Below are 19,504 nucleotides of genomic sequence, written 5' to 3'. Positions count from 1 at the left end.
ATTACCTAGAGTGAAAATGAAACTCATCATTTTCCTCCCTTGAAGTCTTTCAGTTCCGGCTGGAAATATAACAGAAAGACCCCCATCGAATTTGCAGTGGACATTTCTAAAACAAGACCTCTCCCATTGTGTTTGGAATATCCAAACTATTTTTACTCACCCTATTTTTTGCTTGTGATGAGAAAAATTTAGTTTTGTTTCTCTTCAAGGTATAAATAAAATTAAATGATAAATACATGAAAAAATTCTCAGGGATTTTAAAACAAAAATAATAAAATAAACTTAAATGAACTACAAAACAATTGTCTTGAATATAAAATACAGCATGATTAATCTTGATTAACCCTGGTACTGAAAATGTCTGCTATTGTAGTCCTTGGAATATGTTTGGACAGAAGTTAGCCTCTCTTCCTAAGTGTCTGGAGATGTAAAGGCTTGCATTGCTTGCATCCATTCATTTAAAATGCAGAATTAATATGCAGTGTGCAATGCTGACTGGCATTAATGAGGCATAGCCCAAGCAACATAACATGCAATCCTTTTGTAATTTAAAATCTTTCAATGTCTTATTGCTCTTGTGAAATGGCTTTATAGTAAGGTTATAATACAAGGCAGAAACCAATGGAGAATTGTAAAGTACAGAACATTAGTGTTTGAAGTGTACTTTCTGAGGGTTTTTATTTCTATGCATGCCCATAGCAACTGGGTCAAAGGAGGTTCATAAAGCTCTATATAACATCCATGAACCACTTAAAGAAAATGTTGTAATGTGCAGAGAGCAGCTACAATTTGTGATCCTCATAAAGGTGGTTTTGCATTGTTCCTTGGTGAGTAATGACCTACAATTGTATCCAGTTTGTCTATAGTAAATTAGAGAGCATAGTAGTAATTGCTTAGAAAGAAATTCATAACTGGATGTGGCAAAATATATGGGTTTGTTCATGTATTTATGTATTTAGCAAAATTGAGTTCACACTCATGTACCCAGCACCCTGGCACACTCAATGTTCAGTTCACAGAGGTTTGCTCTGCTGTTACACATTTAGAAGGAAGCTGCTGAGTAACTTTGATATAAGTTGTTATTGTTTAATTCCTAATTGAATTACCAAAATTTCTATAGGACTATAAAATTATTTTCCCTTTATTCCCACTCTCATTAAATATCGTATTGAGAAAAGAAGACAAAATTCAGCTTAATGTAGCCCCTTCACAAACTTTATGATTTTGGGGGGAATATATCTTTCTCTCTATCTCAAGTTCTGCATTTGTGAATTGTGCATTAAGAAAAACCTTGAAAGTCATTGCATAGAAGGAAAATCAAGCATTCTCAGGAAATGAACAATATACAGAGTTGCTAAATCTTTATAATAACCAATGATATTTATAGCAACAGATTGCTCTCAAATACCACTTAGGCAATAACACACTAAGAGAAAGCTATTTCTTGGTTACAGTACTTGGCACCTATACCTTTTATTAAATTGTTACAATTGTTTCAAAAATGTCAGCCAGCTTATGATAGAGACCATTAAATTTTGGAATAGCATAAGAAGAATCCCTAAACAAAGGGGAAAAAATGTTTCATCTGATAATTCAACTTGAATCATTTACTGAATTTCATCAGATGTTAATTCCACATTCATAAATTTTTTTCCTCTTTTTGCTTATATTTGTTAAAATTTTATTTTGTTACAAAGTATTCCTATATCTTAGCAGTTTTGGAATAAGTGGATTCAACTTAGTATATTATAAAATAGTAGGTGGAGGTAAATATACTAATGCTTTAAAAGTGACCTCCTTGCAATAACAATGTGCACGATAAGAAATACATCTTTTTGTCTGTTAATTTCACTTGATCACAGGGCACTATAATTGAGGGAAGCCAACTAGCCTACTTAATGGCCTGTGCCAAAAGACTATATAAAATCAGCTTTTGTTTTTTCACAAATCCCACATGGAACAGTCAACTTCTTCCTGTTCATTGAGCAGAGGTGACTGCCTCCATCTAGCTAGTCTCTTTGCAAACCTGGACTAAAAATGGAAAAGCTTGTTAGGACAGAGGAGAAAGCAAGTACTATTGTAGACGAAATGGGAGGAGGTATCTTTGGAACATCAAGAAGGGAGAAGAAAGCTTACCTCAGGACTGAAAGAAGATACTGGATGGGGATTGTAAGAAGGGTGGAGGGGAATTTACACAAAGTGAGAAGGGCTATTGATCAGTTCAGGGAGTTTTGAAGTAGATCCCAGTCAACTTGCAAACCCGAGGGGTATGATGTCCTGAAGAACCAAGAGGCTGGACCTGGCAAAGTCTCCTGTGTAGGGAAATGGTGCAGGGCCCAGAAGATGAACAGGAGCAAATCTGTTCATATATGCAGTAGATCAATTCAAATTTATCCACTTATGTAACATATTACTGTGAGAAAGATGCTTTCAGCTATGATTTACTAAAGGTCCAGTTGGAGCAACAAACCATGATGACTAAATCCACTGCTTTGTTTTTTGTTTTTAATACAGATATTCTCAATCTATAAGACTAATGCACTTTATTCTTGTGTTAGCATTTACGATACAAAATGTAGGTCTTGGGAATAATAATTTTGCAATTTTGCAATGAATTTGTCTGCTGGAGACGAAAACATAAAAGAAAAAGGAAAACAGCTACAAAGAAATTATTACCAGGGAGTTAGAGGCCAAAATAATCTAGGTGAATACAAGTCTCTGTAAAAGTCTTGCATTTATTCTTTCATTTCACTTAAAATTTTCACATAAAATATTTATAAAATACCTGGTAATGCTGCAGGCATTGTACTATATACTGGAGATAAATTGTCAACAGGAGGATCATGTTCTCTTGTGAAGTGAAAGAAAGCAAAACCTATTTAGAGGAAGTAGTGAAAGACCTTTAAGCCATAGTACCATAGAAAGAAAACCAGCATGTTTCTAAAAGAAACATTTTCTACTAAAAAGGGAAGGGTTTATCCTGAGCCATATCAAAAGGGATCTACCTCCCATGTGGCACCTTTATTTCTGAAGAGGCACCATTTCAAGATTTTATAGTTTATAAAGCTCTTTCATAACCATTATCTACAACCTTGTTGAGGTGGATGATACAGATTTTTAACAAAGCCATGCTAATTATTTTTCTATGTGCTAATTCATTTTCAGTTATTTGAAAAGCTCAGAAAGAGTAAAGAGAAATAAGGAAAATACCTATGTCCCTGGCACCCAGAACAAATATATGTTAATATTTTCTGATATTTCTCTCTCCAATTTTTAAAGGAAAATACTTTTTTAAGAAAAGAAGAGACAAAACAATTTTTTTTAATTTTTACAAAATAAACAAGCAAACACCTGTATACTACTGGTACAGTTGACATTCCTTTTGAGTACTTTTACAGTTCACAATTTTTTCTCATTCTACATAAGTAATCTCTACACTGATATGTATTCTAGCCATCTGTATTTCTATGATTTTAAAACTAAATACCATTTATATGGTATTTGTTTTTTAAATTTATTATACTGCATTTTCTTTATAAATCAAAACATATATTGCATAGGGTGAATACCTATCTGTTCACACTTCTTGATGAGCGTTTTAGCTTTGTTTTCCAATCATATTTAATGATGACAGGACAATAAACCAGTAGAGAAGGACTCATAGAAGACATTAGAGAGAAGGAAGGAGATACAAGCTCAAGGCTTCCTGATTTGAGACACTAAGTTTCAGGACATTAAATGATTGGAACAGATTTTCGGAAATCTGAATGTACACTACGGATCTCTTAAAAAAAAAAAAAATATATATATATTATATATATACATATATATATATTAAAGAAGATGTTGGTGGTAGGAGTTTATTAATTTATTTTATTTATTTTTGCTGTGTTGGGCCTTTGTTTCTGTGCGAGGGCTTTCTCTAGTTGTGGCAAGTGGGGGCCACTCTTCATCCCGGTGCGCGGGCCTCTAACTATCGCGGCCTCTCTTGTTGCGGAGCACAGGCTCCAGACGCGCAGGCTCAGTAGTTGTGGCTCACGGACCTAGTTGCTCCGTGGCGTGTGGGATCCTCCCAGACCAGGGCTCAAACCCGTGTCCCCTGCATTAGCAGGCAGATTCTCAACCACTGCGCCACCAGGGAAGCCCTTAAAATATAAATTTTATCAGCTTCCTGAAATATTCACAAAAATATATGGTTTGATGTAAGCATGTTTAGGAACATTCTAAGAGCCCTTCTCTTGTCAGCTTATAAATAGGAAATCGTTCATGGATCTGTTTGAGAAAGTATTTTAGAATTGGGAAACAGTGGAGTATGCCATCAGAAAACATACTTCCTGAGAAAGTAATCAAGCTTCGTTTTCTCCAAGCTTTTCAGTTTTAACAATGACAATAGCAACACTAACAGTTAAATGATTCCAGAAATAAAACATGAGAGATAAAAAGACAACAAGGAGTTTGTGGTGTCCTGGAGGGCGAGTGAAATAAATGCATCTTGAAGGAAGGAATTTTCAGTAGTGTCAAGTGAGAGGAGGACCGAGAATTGCCCTTTGAGTTACTATCCTTGGAGATGGTGAAAGAACAGTTTCAATGGAAAGGGGTGGTAAAAAATGTGACACGGGGCTTCCTTGGTGGCGCAGTTGTTGAGAGTCTGCCTGCCGATGCAGGGAACACGGGTTCGTGCCCAGGTCCGGGAAGATCCCACATGACACTGAGAGGCTGGGCCCGTGAGCCGTGGTCGCTGAGCCTGCGCGTCTGGAGCCTGTCCTCCGCAACGGGAGAGGCCACAACAGTGAGAGGCCCGCGTACCGCAAAAAAAAAAAAAAAAAAAAGTGACACACATGGGCTTCCCAAAGGAATGGGTGGAGAGGTTGAAAACACCAAGTATAGACAATCCTTTTAAGTAGATTTCTTTCTGTAAATGTCAATATTTTATTTACCTTTAGAACTTTCGTATTAAAAATTTAAGAATGTTTACCAATTCTTCATGAAAGTAATCACTAGTTTCTTAAAATGGGTAGGAATAATAGTTTCAGTGGGAAGTTTTAACAAAAGGAATGGTTATTTAATGAAACCTATAGCATAAAAATACAAGGCGGCTGCCTCTATAATGATTGTATAAATTTTATACCAGCACCATTGATTTTTAGCAAAAACTGCTTTTGTAAGAAGGTAGGAGGAGTAACAGAATAACAGGCCATATTGCAGCTACTACAGAGTTGGGTGGAAAATGTAAAGAACCCCCTTCGTAGCAAAGAAAACCGCAGTGTCTTACTTATGGTTATGTGTTTTTTCATCAAACTTCTTTTTTTTTAACTGGGGTAATTGATTTACAATGGTGTCTTAGTTTCTGCTTTATAACAAAGTGAATCAGTTATACATATACATATGTCACCATATCTCTTCCCTCTTGCGTCTCGCTCCCTCCCACCCTCCTTATCACACCCCTCTAGGCGATCACAAAGCACCGAGCTGATCTCCCTCTGCTATGCGGCTGCTTCCCACTAGCTATCTACCTTACGTTTTGTGGTGTATATATGTCCATGCCTCTCTCTCGCTTCGTCACAGCTCACCCTTCCCCCTCCCAATATCCTCAAGTCCGTTATCTAGGTCTGTGCCTTTATTCCTGTCTTACCCCTAGGTTTTTCATGACATTTTTTTTTCTTCTGATTTTTATTATTTCTTTCCTTCTGCTAACTTTGGGGTTCTTTTGTTCTTCTTTCTCTAATTGCTTTTGGTGCAATGTTAGGTTGTTTATTTGAGATGTTTCCTGTTTCTTAAGGTGGGATTGTATTGCTATAAACTTCCCTCTTAGAACTGCTTTTGGTGCATCCCACACGTTTTGGGTCATCGTGTCTCCATTGTCATTTATTTCAAGGTATTTTTTTAATTTCCTCTTTGATTTCTTCAGTGACCACTTCGTTATTAAGTAGTGTACTGTTTAGCCTCCATATGTCTGTATTTTTTACAGATCTTTTCCTGTAATTGATATCTAGTCTCATAGCATTGTGGTCGGAAAAGATACTTGATAAAATTTCCATTTTGTTAAATTTACCAAGGCTTGATTTGTGACCCAAGATATGATCTATCCTGGAGAATGTTCCATGAGCACTTGAGAAAAATGTGTATTCTGTTGTTTTTGGATGGAATGTCCTATAAATATCAATTAAGTCCATCTTGTTTAATGTATCATTTAAAGCTTGTGTTTCCTTATTTATTTTCATTTTGGATGATCTACCCATTGTTGAAAGTGGGGTGTTAAAGTCCCCTACTATGAATGTGTTACTGTTGATTTCCCCTTTTATGGCTGCTAGTATTTGCCTTATGTATTTAGGTGCTCCTATGTTGGGTGCATAAATATTTACAATTGTTATATCTTCTTCTTGGATTGATCCCTTGATTGTTATGTAGTGTCCTTCTTTGTCTCTTCTAATAGTCTTTATTTTAAAGTCTATTTTGTCTGATATGAGAATTGCTATTCCAGCTTTCTTTTGGTCTCCATTTGCATGGAATATTTTTTCCATCCCCTTACTTTCAGTTTGTACGTGTCTCTACGTCTGAAGTGGGTCTCTTGTAGACAGCATATATATGGGTCTTGGTTTTTGTATCCATTCAGCCAATCTGTGTTTTTTGGTGGGAGCATTTAGTCCATTCACATTTAAGGTAATTATCTATATGTATGTTCCTATTCCCATTTTCTAAATTGTTTCATGTTCTTATTGTGGGTCTTTTCCTTCTCTTGTGTTTCTTGCCTAGAGAAGTTCCTTTAGCATTTCTTGTAAAGCTGGTTTGGTGGTGCTGAACTCTCTCAGCTTTTGCTTGTCTGTAAAGGTTTTAATTTCTCCATCAAATCTGAATGAGATCCTTGCTGGGTAGAGTAATCTTGGTTGCAGGTTTTTCTCCTTCATCACCTTAAATATGTCCTGCCACTGCCTTCTGGCTTGCAGAGTTTCTGCTGAAAGATCAGCTGTTAACCTTATGGGGATTCCCTTGTGTGTTATTTGTTGTTTTTCCCTTGCTGCTTTTAATATGCTTTCTTTGTATTTAATTTTTGACATTTTGATTAATATGTGTCTTGCCATATTTCTCCTTGGATTTATCCTGTATGGGACTGTCTGTGTTTCCTGGACTTGATTAACTATTTCCTTTCCCATATTAAGGAAGTTTTCAACTATAATCTCTTCAAATATTTTCTCAGTCCCTTTCTTTTTCTCTTCTTCTTCTGGAACCCCTATAATTCGAATGTTGATGCATTTAATGTTGTCCCAGCAGTCTCTGAGACTGTCCTCAGTTCTTTTCATTCTTTTTTCTTTATACTACTCTGCAGTAGTTATTTCCACTATTTTATCTTCCAGATCACTTATCCTTTCTTCTGCCTCAGTTATTCTGCTATTGATCCCATCTAGAGTATTTTTCATTTCATTTATTGTGTTGTTCATCATTGTTTGTTTCATTTATAGTTCTTCTAGGTCCTTGTTAAATGTTTCTTGCATTTTGTCTATTCTATTTCCAAGATTTTGGATCATCTTTACTATCATTATTCTGAAATCTTTTTCAGGTAGACTGCCTATTTCCTCTTCATTTGTTAGGTCTGGTGGGTTTCTGTCTTGCTCCTTCATCTGCTGTGTGTTTTTCTGTCTTCTCATTTTTCTTATCTTACTGAGTTTGGGGTCTCCTTTTTGCAGGCTACAGGTTCATAGTTCCCGTTGTTTTTAGTGTCTGTCCGAAGTGGCTAAGGTTGGTTCTGTGGGTTGTGTAGGCTTCCTGGTGGAGGGGACCAGTGCCTGTATTATGGTGGATGAGGCTGGATCTTGTCTTTCTGCTGGCAGGTCCACGTCTGGTGGTGTATTTTGGGGTGGCTGTGGACTTATTATGATTTTACGCAGCCTCTCTGCTAAGGGGTGGTGTTGTGTTCCTCTTCTGCTAGTTGTTTGGCATAGGGTGTCCAGCACTGTAGCTTGCTGGTCGTTGAGTGAAGCTGGGTGCTGGTGTTGAGATGGAGATCTCTGGGAGATTTTCACCATTTGATATTATGTGGAGCTGGGAGGTCTCTTGTTGACCAGTGTCCTGAAGTTGGCTCTCCCACCTCAGAGGCACAGCACTGACTCCTGGCTGCAGCACCAAGAGCCTTTCATCCACGCGGCTCAGAATCCTCAATTTGGGATGATTCATTGTCTATTCATATATTCCACAGATGCAGGGTACATCAAGTTGATTGTGGAACTTTAATCCGCTGCTTCTGAGGCTGCTGGGAGAGATTTCCCTTTCTCTTTGTTCTCACAGCTCCCAGGGGCTCAGCTTTGGATTTGGCCCTGCCTCTGCGTGTAGGTCCCCGGAGGGCGTCTGTTTTTCGCTCAGACAGGACGGAGTTAAAGGAGCAGCTGCTTCGGGGACTCTGGCTCACTCACGCCTGGGGGAAGGAAGGGCATGGAGTGCGGGGCGAGCCTGCAGCGGCAGAGGCCGGCGTGATGTTGCACTATCCTGAGGCTCACCGTGTGTTCTCCCAGGGAAGCTGTCCCTGGATCCCAGGACCCTGGCAGTGGCGGGCTGCACAGGCTCACTGGAAGGGAGGTGTGGATAGTGACATGTGCTCACACACAGGCTTCTTGGTGGTGGCAGCAGCAGCCTTAGCGTCTCTTGCCGTCTCTGGGGTCCAAGCTTTTAGCCGAGGCTCACGCCCTTCTCTGGAGCTCCTTTAAGCAGCACTCTTAATCCCCTCTCCTCGTGCACCAGGAAACAAAGAGGGAAGAAAAAAGTCTCTTGCCTCTTCAGCAGCTCCAGACATTTTCCTGGACTCCCTCCCGGCTAGGCGTGGTGCACTAACCCCTTCAGGCTGTGTTCACGCCGCCAGTCCTCTCCCTGTGTTCTGACGGAAGCCCGAGCCTCAGCTCCCAGCCCCACCCACCCCGGCGGGTGAGCTGACAAGCCTCTCGGGCTGGCGAGTGCCGGTCAGCACCGATCCTCTGTGCGGGAATCTCCCTGCTTTGCCTTCCGCACCCCTGTTGCTGTGCTCTCCTCCACGGCTCCAAAGCTTCCCCTCTCCGCCACCCACAGTCTCCGCCCGCAAAGGGGCTTCCTAGTGTGTGGAAACCTTTCCTCCTTCATGGCTCCCTCACACTGGTGCAGGCCCCGTCCTTATTCTTTTGTCTCTGTCTTTCCTTTTTTCTTTTGCCCTACCCAGGTACATGGGGAGTTTCTTGCCTTTTGGAAGGTCTGAGGTCTTCTGCCAGGGTTCAGTAGGTGTTCTGTAGGAGTTGTTCCACGTGTAGATGTATTTCTGGTGTATCTGTGGGGAGGAAGGCGTCTTACTCTTCCGCCATCTTCCCCTCGTCCCCCCGTAAAACTTTTATTGCTTTTGCTACTGCTGTTGTTTTTCTCTTGATATTTTGTTTATGAAGTACTTCATTAGGAATTTGTGTCAAAAATGAAAGAGCTAATATTCCTGATTATGAGCCAAATTTGTGTAGGTATTTCTGTAGCTAGTGAATGACAATTCCCCAGGAACTATGACAAGTGTTTAAGGGAGAGGAGCATTATACACATAATAAAATGAGACTATTAAATGGAAAATATCAGATAGACTTTAAAGTATAAAATAAATGTATTTACAGTGATCACCATTGAATATGATTGTTGTTAGTGTGCTCTAGATCTCTTAAGTTTGATTTACATATGAATCATGCAATATTAAATCTGTTTTAGCAAATCCATCTTAGCCATAATTCATTATATAGTTATTCATATCAAATTTGGAAAATGGAAATTTTTTTTTTGAATTTTATTTTATTTACTTTTTTATACAGCGGATACTTATTTGTTATCTATTTTATACATATTAGTGTATATTTAGTGGGTGAAATCTCAAGACTTTTACAATAAAGCTTCTTTCTATTTTCAGCTGCAACTCCCTCTGAAATAGAAACTTGTTGGGAAGAATTCATAGTAATTAAATTGTTTTTCCCTTAAGAACTTGTTTCCTTAAAGTTTGGGCTATTAATAATGTCAGATATCAAAATACTGTTTATAGTGTTATTTTTTCTTTCTTTTTTGCTCTGATTCATAGATTTGTAATCCCCAGAGGTTATTTACCTCATAACACTAAAAAAATTTAAAAAGTGATGAAATAACAGTGGATTAAACTTTTCCTTGGATGCCATTCACTGTTCTATAGACAGAGGCTGCTCCAGAATTAGACATCGGAGAGGCATAGGGGTGAAATCTTGTTTAGATAGAGGAACTTACCCTAGTGTGAGTTATATTGCAAATGCATTCATTTTGCTTATTCACTACCTTAGGGAGGTAAAGAAGGAATGATGATAAAAGCTCACCTTTGACACCCACTGTATATAAAGTGCCATTCCATTATTTGGTTGTCCTCTCTTATATTAAGTCCAGTACTATAACTTCTCATCATTGGGTCTAACCATTAAATTCCATTCACTAATAACCTCTGTCCCTATCCTCATAGCATATCTCACATGATCCATGGTTAAAGCACTATTGAACTACTTGCAGCTCATAGGCAAGTCCTGAGAATTCATGTCTTCTAGACTTTGCATATGATGTCTGTTCTCTCCTGACTACTGTGCTTGCCATGATTGCCTCATTGGCCCATCTTTCAAGAGTCTGCTCACAGGAATCTCACAGTTCTCTCTTCTGTCCCTTAGCAACTTATGTATATCACAGTGGTTTTTGTGTTTCCAATTATGGCTTCACTGCTAGTGTGAGACTATTGCAGATATGAAATGCCATACCTTTGTGAGACACTAAAATCCTGATACATAACCTGCACTCAGCAAATATCTGACGATCAAACAAATGAACAAACAGAATAGAATATGTGAATGAATAAGCAAATGAATGACTCCCTTAAGGGAGTTACGGCAGAGTAGCAATAGCCCAAGTCTTGTCACTTAGGAGTGATTTTACTGGGCAAATCTTTGCACAGAGGGTTTTGAATATATCTGAACCTCTGCCTTCCCCATCTGTTAAGGTAAGATTATATTTTCTACCTCTCTCTGCAGAGATTTCTTGTGGATGATACACAAAATCTTATATGTAAAAGTATAAAGTATTATGCAAATAAAGGATTTTTTTCAGTTTCAGATGTATTATGATATATCCAAAAAAAAAAAAAATCACCAGTATCACCTAATACACAGAAGATTAAATAAGGAAAAGGATGAACAAATGCTAAGGAGCAAGAGATCAGATTGAAAGGGGAGTGAGGCCAAAATTCCTTATAGTATCCTGAGGCCAGAAAAGAAATGAAAACCCTAATCCAGGGATTCTAAACTCTGGTTTCACATTAGAATTAGCTGGATATTTCAAAAGTATTTTTGCCCGAGCCCTAATTTATCTGGTGTGAGGTAGGGCTCAGTCATTGACACTTTTTAAAGCTCCCTGGGTGATTCTAATACACAGGCAGAATGAGAGCCACTGCTGGACCACAGGAATTGATGAAAAGTTTCTAGGGAGAAAAACTGCATCATACATGAGATGTTTTAAAAAGATTAATCAGCATGAATAGATATGAGGAGAAGCTAGGGATAGGAATTGAGAGACTAAAATGTCACAGATGAAAATAACTGTTTTAAGGCCTAAACTTCTTTTTTTTTTGAAAGCTAAGGAAGCTGCTGTGGAGAGATATCAAAGATATGCCTTCATAATTAACAGCGAAGTTGTTCAGACAAACTCAGGCACATTCCAAGAATTAATACTGGCAGAGCAGCATTTTACAAACTACATCTAAGTCACTCAGGTTGCAAACAGAGGCTAAATGCAATCATTTATTTCATTACCCACGAAGAGTTCCTAGAAGAGGCAGGTTTTGAACAAGCTTGAAATAATATTGTTTGTAGAGAGGACAGGCATATATTTTTTTTGATGCTGAAAGATTTCTAATATGGGTTTGCGTTTCAGAGTCATGCTTTCCTAGTCTGCCATATTGCTATGGCTTTTAAACAAACAAAGAAAAATAAATGAGATAATTAAAAATTGACATTGTTGGAATGTAATGAAAGGTATTCTGAAATTATTTTTAGAATATTTTCCATTTTTCTGTGTTTAAAATTAAAAAAAGTTTTAAAAAATGTAATGTGACTATTTTAAAATACACATATATATATAAAATGGTGGTTTTGAGATGAAAATATACTGACCTCAATTATGCCAAACTCTAAAACTCACTTGCTTTTTAATTTTTATTTAAAGTGAGAGCGGGCCTCTCACTGTTGTGGCCCCTTCCGTTGCGGAGCACAGGTTCCAGACATGCAGGCTCAGTGGCCATGGCTCATGGGCCCAGCCGCTCCGTGGCATGTGGGATCCCCCCCGGACGGGGGCACGAACCCGCGTCCCGTGCATCGGCAGGTGGACTCCCAACCACTGCGTCACCAGGGAAGCCCCTCACTTGCTTTTTAAAATGTATTTAATAGTAATTTTCTAACAGATTGTTCTCTGGTATGGGGAAAGTAAAATTTCATTAGTGCACCAAAAATGTGGAATTCTAGTTTGAAAAATATTATCTTCCCTTCTTACATCATAAAAACTTGTGCAGACTCTGTGGTCTTATAAGAGAGGAAAGGTTATATACCAATGATGAACCCCTTTGGGAGGCACTACAATATCTTTTATTAAAGTAGAAACCTGAGACACCCCAATGTGATATTTAATAAATGATCAAGCAGCCTTGAATCTAATAAGAGATTTAGGAAAGAAGGAAGCAAGGATGAAAGAAAGTGAATAATATCTTGTTTTCACATAAAACAACTCTTGTGAGGAATATGGAAAACAATCATTTTAATATTTTCATGGAGAAAGGCCAAGCCATAATTTAATATCTTATGTTTTACAGTTCACATCCATTTCTAGGTGAATTATTTTAGTTAACCTGTATTTAAAAATATTTTGTATTTGGTACAGAAAAAAGTGAAGTAATATTTTAAGACCTTAAACTTTTAATTTTTCAGTTTTATCTACTTAAAATGTGTCATTTATAAGGGGCATGCATATGGTAGATAAGGTATGGGGCATGGTCCCAGAGAGCTGGGTAATAGCCCAACTTTGGGAAAAATATATTTTTATGCCTCGTTTTCCTCATCTGTAACTGGGGATAATAATAATATCTATTATTATTTTTTATACTATATACCATTTTTTAATTTTTTTGGTAAAGGCTCAATATGAATACATGTACCTGAGGGAGACCCCTGTTAGTTCACAGGGACCTCCTTTATTAGTTGCTTAGCAAATAACCATGTCTCTCAATAGACATTCTTAATGTGTAGTAGTTTATCACAATTATTTGGTAATCTCTTTCAGTGTAACTCACACAGCAAAAGTGACAATATTCCTGTCACTCCTCAGAAATGTCCCAGCTCTGTGGGTTTCCACATTCAGGAGAATGAAGAAAGCCATTATGAGGTATGCCATAACTCTATAGAGACCATGTTGGTACTGAGCAATTTGCATTTTCCTAGTGGTTTTAAATACTCTAAGTTAACTATTATAAATATTTTCTTTGATGACCCCTTTTATGGTTGTATTTTTACACTAGTACCTTTTTTAAAACAACTTTAAAAAAACGATATTAGAACAAAAAGGAAGCAATCTTTTTTTTCCTTTTTTAGTAATGGTCGAAATATGAAATATAGTGTTCTTGTCATTGAATGCAAAGTGTTGATTTTTACCAATTTTTTGGAGAAAGCAATGAGCAACTTTATTTTTAAATGTTCTTAATTCATTTTTATTAGTTGAGCTAAAAATGCCCACATCAATTTGTTGAAAGATTGATTTGCTTCATCCGCTATACTCAAGGAAGACAAAGAACACAATGCTGCTTAATAACAGGTTAAATTGGAGTTTTCATTAATCTTTCCTTTTTTACTACTTTTTCTCAGCTTGATCCTTTAGTGTCCTGTATGTTTTAATTTAAAATAAAAATCATCATTTTCCTTTTTTCTTAATGGGTTCATCCACGGTATAAGATCCATATTTTTTATTTATTTTTTTTTTTGGAGGGAGAGCTATTCCAGTACCAATTATTCTAATATGGCTGGATGTAGGAATATGTTATTTTTCATTTAAAAAGAAATTGTGATTTAAAACACATAACATGAAATTTACTATTTTAATCATTTTAAGTGTAGAGTTTAATAATGCTAAGTATGTTCACATTGTGCAGTAAAAGATCCATATTGTTAATGAATTGTGTTTCAATAATTGACTCTAGTATTAATACACACATATTTGTCTCACCTATTGTCCACTGTCACAACATAGATTGTAAAAAGATGATGGATAGATAGAATATGTATATGGGTATATATGTATGTGTGTGTGCTGGTGTGCTCATGTGTTTTCCATTTTCTCTATTTTCTCATTGAAGCTAGGTTCCCCCCCATTTCCTTAAAGGTACTGAAAATGTTTTGATTATTATTAATAATTATTAATTATTATTAACAGTAAAGTGTTTTGCCAACTAAAGGAATCTATCTTTTTCAAAGTTCCGGGTGTAATGTAGGTCAGAGAAACTACTTTGATTAATAGAAGTTTGATTGAGTAGGCAACTTCTTTTTTTGGACATACCATTAACTGAGGTGGAAAAAGGATAAAGTGACATTTGAGGCAGCTTATCCCCTAATTTTTCCTCCATGTATTTTCTTCTTATTTTTCTTTTTCTTTGTGTAGAGCTATTTAGAAACATCCTTCTATAGTCTTCTTCCTGCTTTGCTTTTATTTTCTTTATCTTTCTTTCTCCAAAATCTTAATCACTTGACAGTTGAGAGAAGAACTGTAATTTTTAACCCTTTGTTCATCATCACTATGTATGTGTCAAGTGTCTAGAACACAGGAGTGTGTGCCATTACTCACCCTTATTCCATTCAATAATAATGCAACCCTTATTCTATGGCAGAAATAAATGTTTCATTCATAAACACTCACGTAAACCTTTAAAAAGCCCATCCAGAATTACCTGAAAACCATTGAAATCCAAGTTGATTTCAAATTCCTAAGAATTATACTCATTTATATAACATTTTCATGTCTGTATCTTTTGAGTAAACAATCCATACTCCTCCCCAGAGACCTCTTGAATTACCCAAGAGGGTAGAATATGAAAATTGTTAACTGAAGATTTTCTTATTTTTTCTAAGGAATTTAAATGAGCTGTAATTAAAATAATTTTCTATGAACCAGATATTTTTCTTCCCTAGATATTTTATAAGTCTCAAAGCATAGGAACACAGTGTGTACAGAGTTTATTAGACTAAAGTTCTAGGGAATATTGACAAGAAAAAATGATACTAAGTGTTACAATGTCAATTTATATTATGACTCCAATCATCAAAGAATAGTGAAAGTAAATCTGCTGTGCTATGTTCATAAACAAAGGAAAGAAAGAAAATACTTCATAAAACTTTTATCTCACGAATTTTCATTTAACCATCATATATACTCCAGGCCAATTGTAGTCTGAGTGGTTTCAAAGTAAGTTATCTCTTAGGTCCTATATCTCTCTAGTGGTCTATGATACCATAAAATATAATGATTTAGAAAATGGACACTTTTGTAGCATGTCCTCTGTGCCAGATGTGTTTCAAGCTCCTTATGTGTGCATTGCTTTTGATAATAATATGCCTAATTTCTTAAGTACACATTTTTTTTAAATGCAGAACGACTATCTCTGATTTTTTAAACGTTTTTATTGGAGTATAATTGCTTTAATATGGTGTGTTAATTTCTGCTTTATAACAAAGTGAATCAGTTATACATATATACCCATATCTCTTCCCTCTTGCATCTCCCTCCCTCTCACCCTCCACATGCAACCCTTCTAGCTGGTCACAAAGCACCGAGCTGATCTCCCTGTGCTATGTGACTGCTTCCCACTAGCTGTCTATTTTACATTTGGGAGTGTTTATATGTCCATATATACGCTACCACTCTCTCACTTTGTCCCAGTTTACCTTTCCCCCTCCCCTTGTCCTCAAGTCCATTCTCTAGTAGGTCTGCGTCTTTACTCCAATCTTGCCCCTAGGTTCTTCATGACCATTTTTTTTTTTTAGATTCTATATATATATATGTGTTAGCATACAGTATTTGTTTTTCTCTTTCTGACTTACTTCACAATGTATGAAAGACTCTAGGTCCATCCACAACACTACAAATAATTCAATTTCATTTCCTGTTATGGCTGAGTAATATTCCATTGAATATATGTGCCACAACTTCTTTATCCATTCATCTGTCACTGGACACTTAGGTTGCTTCTATGTCCTGGCTATTGCAAATAGAGCTGCAATGAACATTGGGGTACATGACTCTTTTTGAATTATAGTTTTCTCAGGATATATGCCCAGGAGTGAGATTGCTGGGTCGTATGGTAGTTCTATTTTTAGTTTTTTAAGGAACCTCCATACTGTTCTCCATAGTGGCTGTATCAGTTTACATCCTCACCAACAGTGCAAGAGTGTAAACTTTCTCCACACCCTCTCCAACATTTATTGTTTGTAGATTTTTTGATGATGGCCATTCAGACCGGAGTGAGATGATATCACATGGTAGTTTTGATGTGCATTTCTCTAATGATTAGTGATGTTGAGCATCCTTTCATGTGTTTGTTGGCAATCTGTATATCTTCTCTGGAGAAGTGTCTATTTAGATCTTCTGCCCTTTTTTGGATTGGGTTGTTTTTTTTTTTTTTTTTTTTTTTTTTTTTTTTTTTTTTTTTTATTTTGAGCTGCATGAGCTGCTTGTAAATTTTGGAGATTAATCCTTTGTCACTTGCTTCATTTGCAAATATTTTCTCCCAATCTGAGAGTTGTCTTTTCATCTTGTTTATGGTTTCCTTTGCTGTGTAAAAGCTTTGAAGTTTCATTAGGTCCCATTTTTTTATTTTTGTTTTTATTTCCATTTCTCTAAGAGATGGGTCAAAAAGGATCTTGCTGTGATTCATGTCATAGAGTGTTCTGCCTATGATTTCCTCTAAGAATTTCATAGTGTATGGCCTTACATTGAGGTCTTTAAACCATTTTGAGGTTATTTTTGTGTATGGTGTTAGGGAGTGTTCTAATTTCATTCTTTTAAATGTAGCTGTCCAGGTTTCCCAGCACCACTTATTGAAGTGGCTGTCTTTTCTCCATTGTATATTCTTGCCTCCTTTATCAAAGATAAGGTGACCATAGGTGCATGGGTTTATCTCTGGGCTTTCTATCATCTTCCATTGATCTAACTTTCTGTTTTTGTGCCAGAACCATACAGTCTTGATTACTGTATATTTGTAGTATATTCTGAAGTCAGGAAGCCTGATTCCTACAGCTCCGTTTTTCCTTCTCAAGATTGCTTTGGATATTCGGGGTCATTTGTGCTTCCAAACAAATTGTGAAATTTTTTGTTCTAGCTCTGTAAAAAATGCCAGTGTTAGTTTGATAGGGATTGCATTGAATGTGTACATTGCTTTGGGTAGTAGAGTCATTTTCACAATGTTCAATCTTCCAATCCAAGAACATGGTATATCTTTCCATCTATTTGTATCATCTTTAATTTCTTTCATCAGTGTCTTATAATTTTCTGCTTATTGGTCTTTGGCTCCTTAGGTAGGTTTATTTCTAGGTATTTAATTCTTTTTGTTGCAATAGTAAATGGGAGTGTCTTCTTAATTTCACTTTCAGACTTTTCATCATTAGTGTATAAGAATACAAGAGACTTCTGTTGATTTCATATCCCGTTACTTTACCAAATGCATTGATTAGCTCTGTAGTTTTCTGGTAGCATCTTTAGGATTCTCTATGTATAGTATCATGTCATCTGCAAACAGTGACAACTTTACTTCTTCTTTTCCGATTTGGTTTCCTTTTATTTCTTTTTCTTTCTGATTGCTGTGGCTAAAACTTCCAAAACTATGTTGAATAATAGTGGTGAGAGGAACATCCTTGTCTTGTTCCTGATCTTAGTGGAAATGGTTTCAGTTTTTCAGCATTGAGGACGATGCTGGCTGTGGGTTTGTCAAATATGGCCTTTATTATTTTGAGGTAAGTTCCCTCTATGCCTCCTTTCTGGAGGGTTTTTATCATAAATGGGTGTTGAATTTTGTCGAAAGCTTTCTCTGCATATATTGAGATGATCGTATGGTTTTTCTCCTTCATTTTGTTAATATGGTGTATCACATTGATTGATTTGCATGTACTGAAAATCCTTGCATTCCTGGGATAAACTCCACTTGATCATGGTGTATGATCCTGTTAATGTGCTGTTGGATTCTGTTTGCTAGTATTTTCTTGAGGATTTTTGCATCTATGTTCATCAGTGACATTGGTCTGTAGTTTTCCTTTTTTGTGATATGTTTGTCTGGTTTTGGTATCAGGGTGATGTTAGCCTCATAGAATGAGTTTGGGAGTGTTCCCCTCTCTGCTATATTTTGGAAGAGTTTGAGAAGGATAGGTATTAGCTCTTCTCTAAATGTTTGATCGAATTCAGATGACTGAATTCACAGATGACTTCACAGATGACTGTGAAGTCATCTGGTCCTGGTCTTTTGTTTGTTGGAAGATATTTAATCACAGTTTCAATTTCAGTGTTTGTGATCAGTCTGTTCATATTATCTATTTCTTCCTGGTTCAGTCTGAGAAAGTTGTGCATTTCTAAGAATTTGTCCATTTCTTCCAGGTTGTCCATTTTATTGGCATATAGTTGCTTGTAGTAATCTCTCATGATCCTTTGTATTTCTGCAGTGTCAGTTGTTACTTCTCCTTTCTTGTTTCTAATTCTATTGATTTGAGTCTTCTCCCTCTTTTTCTTGATGAGTCTGGCTAATGGTTTATCAATTTTATTTATCTTCTCAAAGAACCAGCTTTTAGTTTTATTGATCTTTGCTATTTTTTCCGTCATTTCTTTTTCATTTATTTCTGATGTGATCTTATGATTTCTTTCCTTCTGCTAAACTTGGGGTTTTTTGTTCTTCTTTCTCTAATTGCTTTAGGTGTAAGGTTAAGTTGTTTATTTGAGATGTTTCTTATTCCTTAAGGTAGGATTGTATTGCTAAAAACTTCTCTCTTAGAACTGGTTTTGCTGCACCCCATAGGTTTTGTGTCTTTGTGTTTTCATTGTCATTTGTTCCTAGGTATTTTTTTATTTCCTCTTAGATTCCTTCAGTTATCTCTTGGTTATCATGTAGTGTATTGTTTAGCCTCCATGTGTTTGTATTTTTTAGAGATTTTTTCCTGTAATTGATATCTAGTCTTATAGCATTTGGTCAGAAAAGATACTTAATATGATTTCAATTTTCTTAAATTTACCAAGGCTTGACTTGTGACCCAAGAGATGATCTATCCTGAAGAATGTTCCATAAGCACTTGAGAAGAAAGTGTATTCTGTTGTTTTTGGGTGGAATGTCCTATAAATATCAATTAAGTCCATCTTGTTTAATGTATCATTTAAAGCTTGTTTACTTTTTTATTTTCATTTTGGATGATCTGTCCATTGGTGAAAGTGGGGTGTTAAAGTCCCC

At 36.5% G+C, this 19,504-nt stretch overlaps 1 protein-coding gene across 6 annotated transcripts in view; it reads left to right on the top strand.

The window, feature by feature from the left end:
- Nucleotides 1-19,504, top strand: part of PCDH9 (protocadherin 9) — a 966,004-nt gene that overhangs the window by 338,039 nt on the left and 608,461 nt on the right. For 3 of the 6 annotated variants that reach the window (XM_067712923.1, XM_067712926.1, XM_067712928.1), the window contains exon 3: nt 13,318-13,419. The exons of the other annotated variants lie outside the window; for them this stretch is intronic. In XM_067712923.1, the coding sequence (XP_067569024.1) occupies nt 13,318-13,419 (102 nt within the window). The remainder of the gene's footprint in view (nt 1-13,317; nt 13,420-19,504) is intronic. 6 annotated transcript variants of the gene reach the window in all.

The sequence above is a fragment of the Pseudorca crassidens genome, chromosome 18 (assembly GCF_039906515.1).
Source record: "Pseudorca crassidens isolate mPseCra1 chromosome 18, mPseCra1.hap1, whole genome shotgun sequence".
Taxonomy (NCBI): Eukaryota; Metazoa; Chordata; class Mammalia; order Artiodactyla; family Delphinidae; genus Pseudorca; species Pseudorca crassidens.
This window is presented reverse-complemented; position numbering and strand designations above follow the sequence as displayed.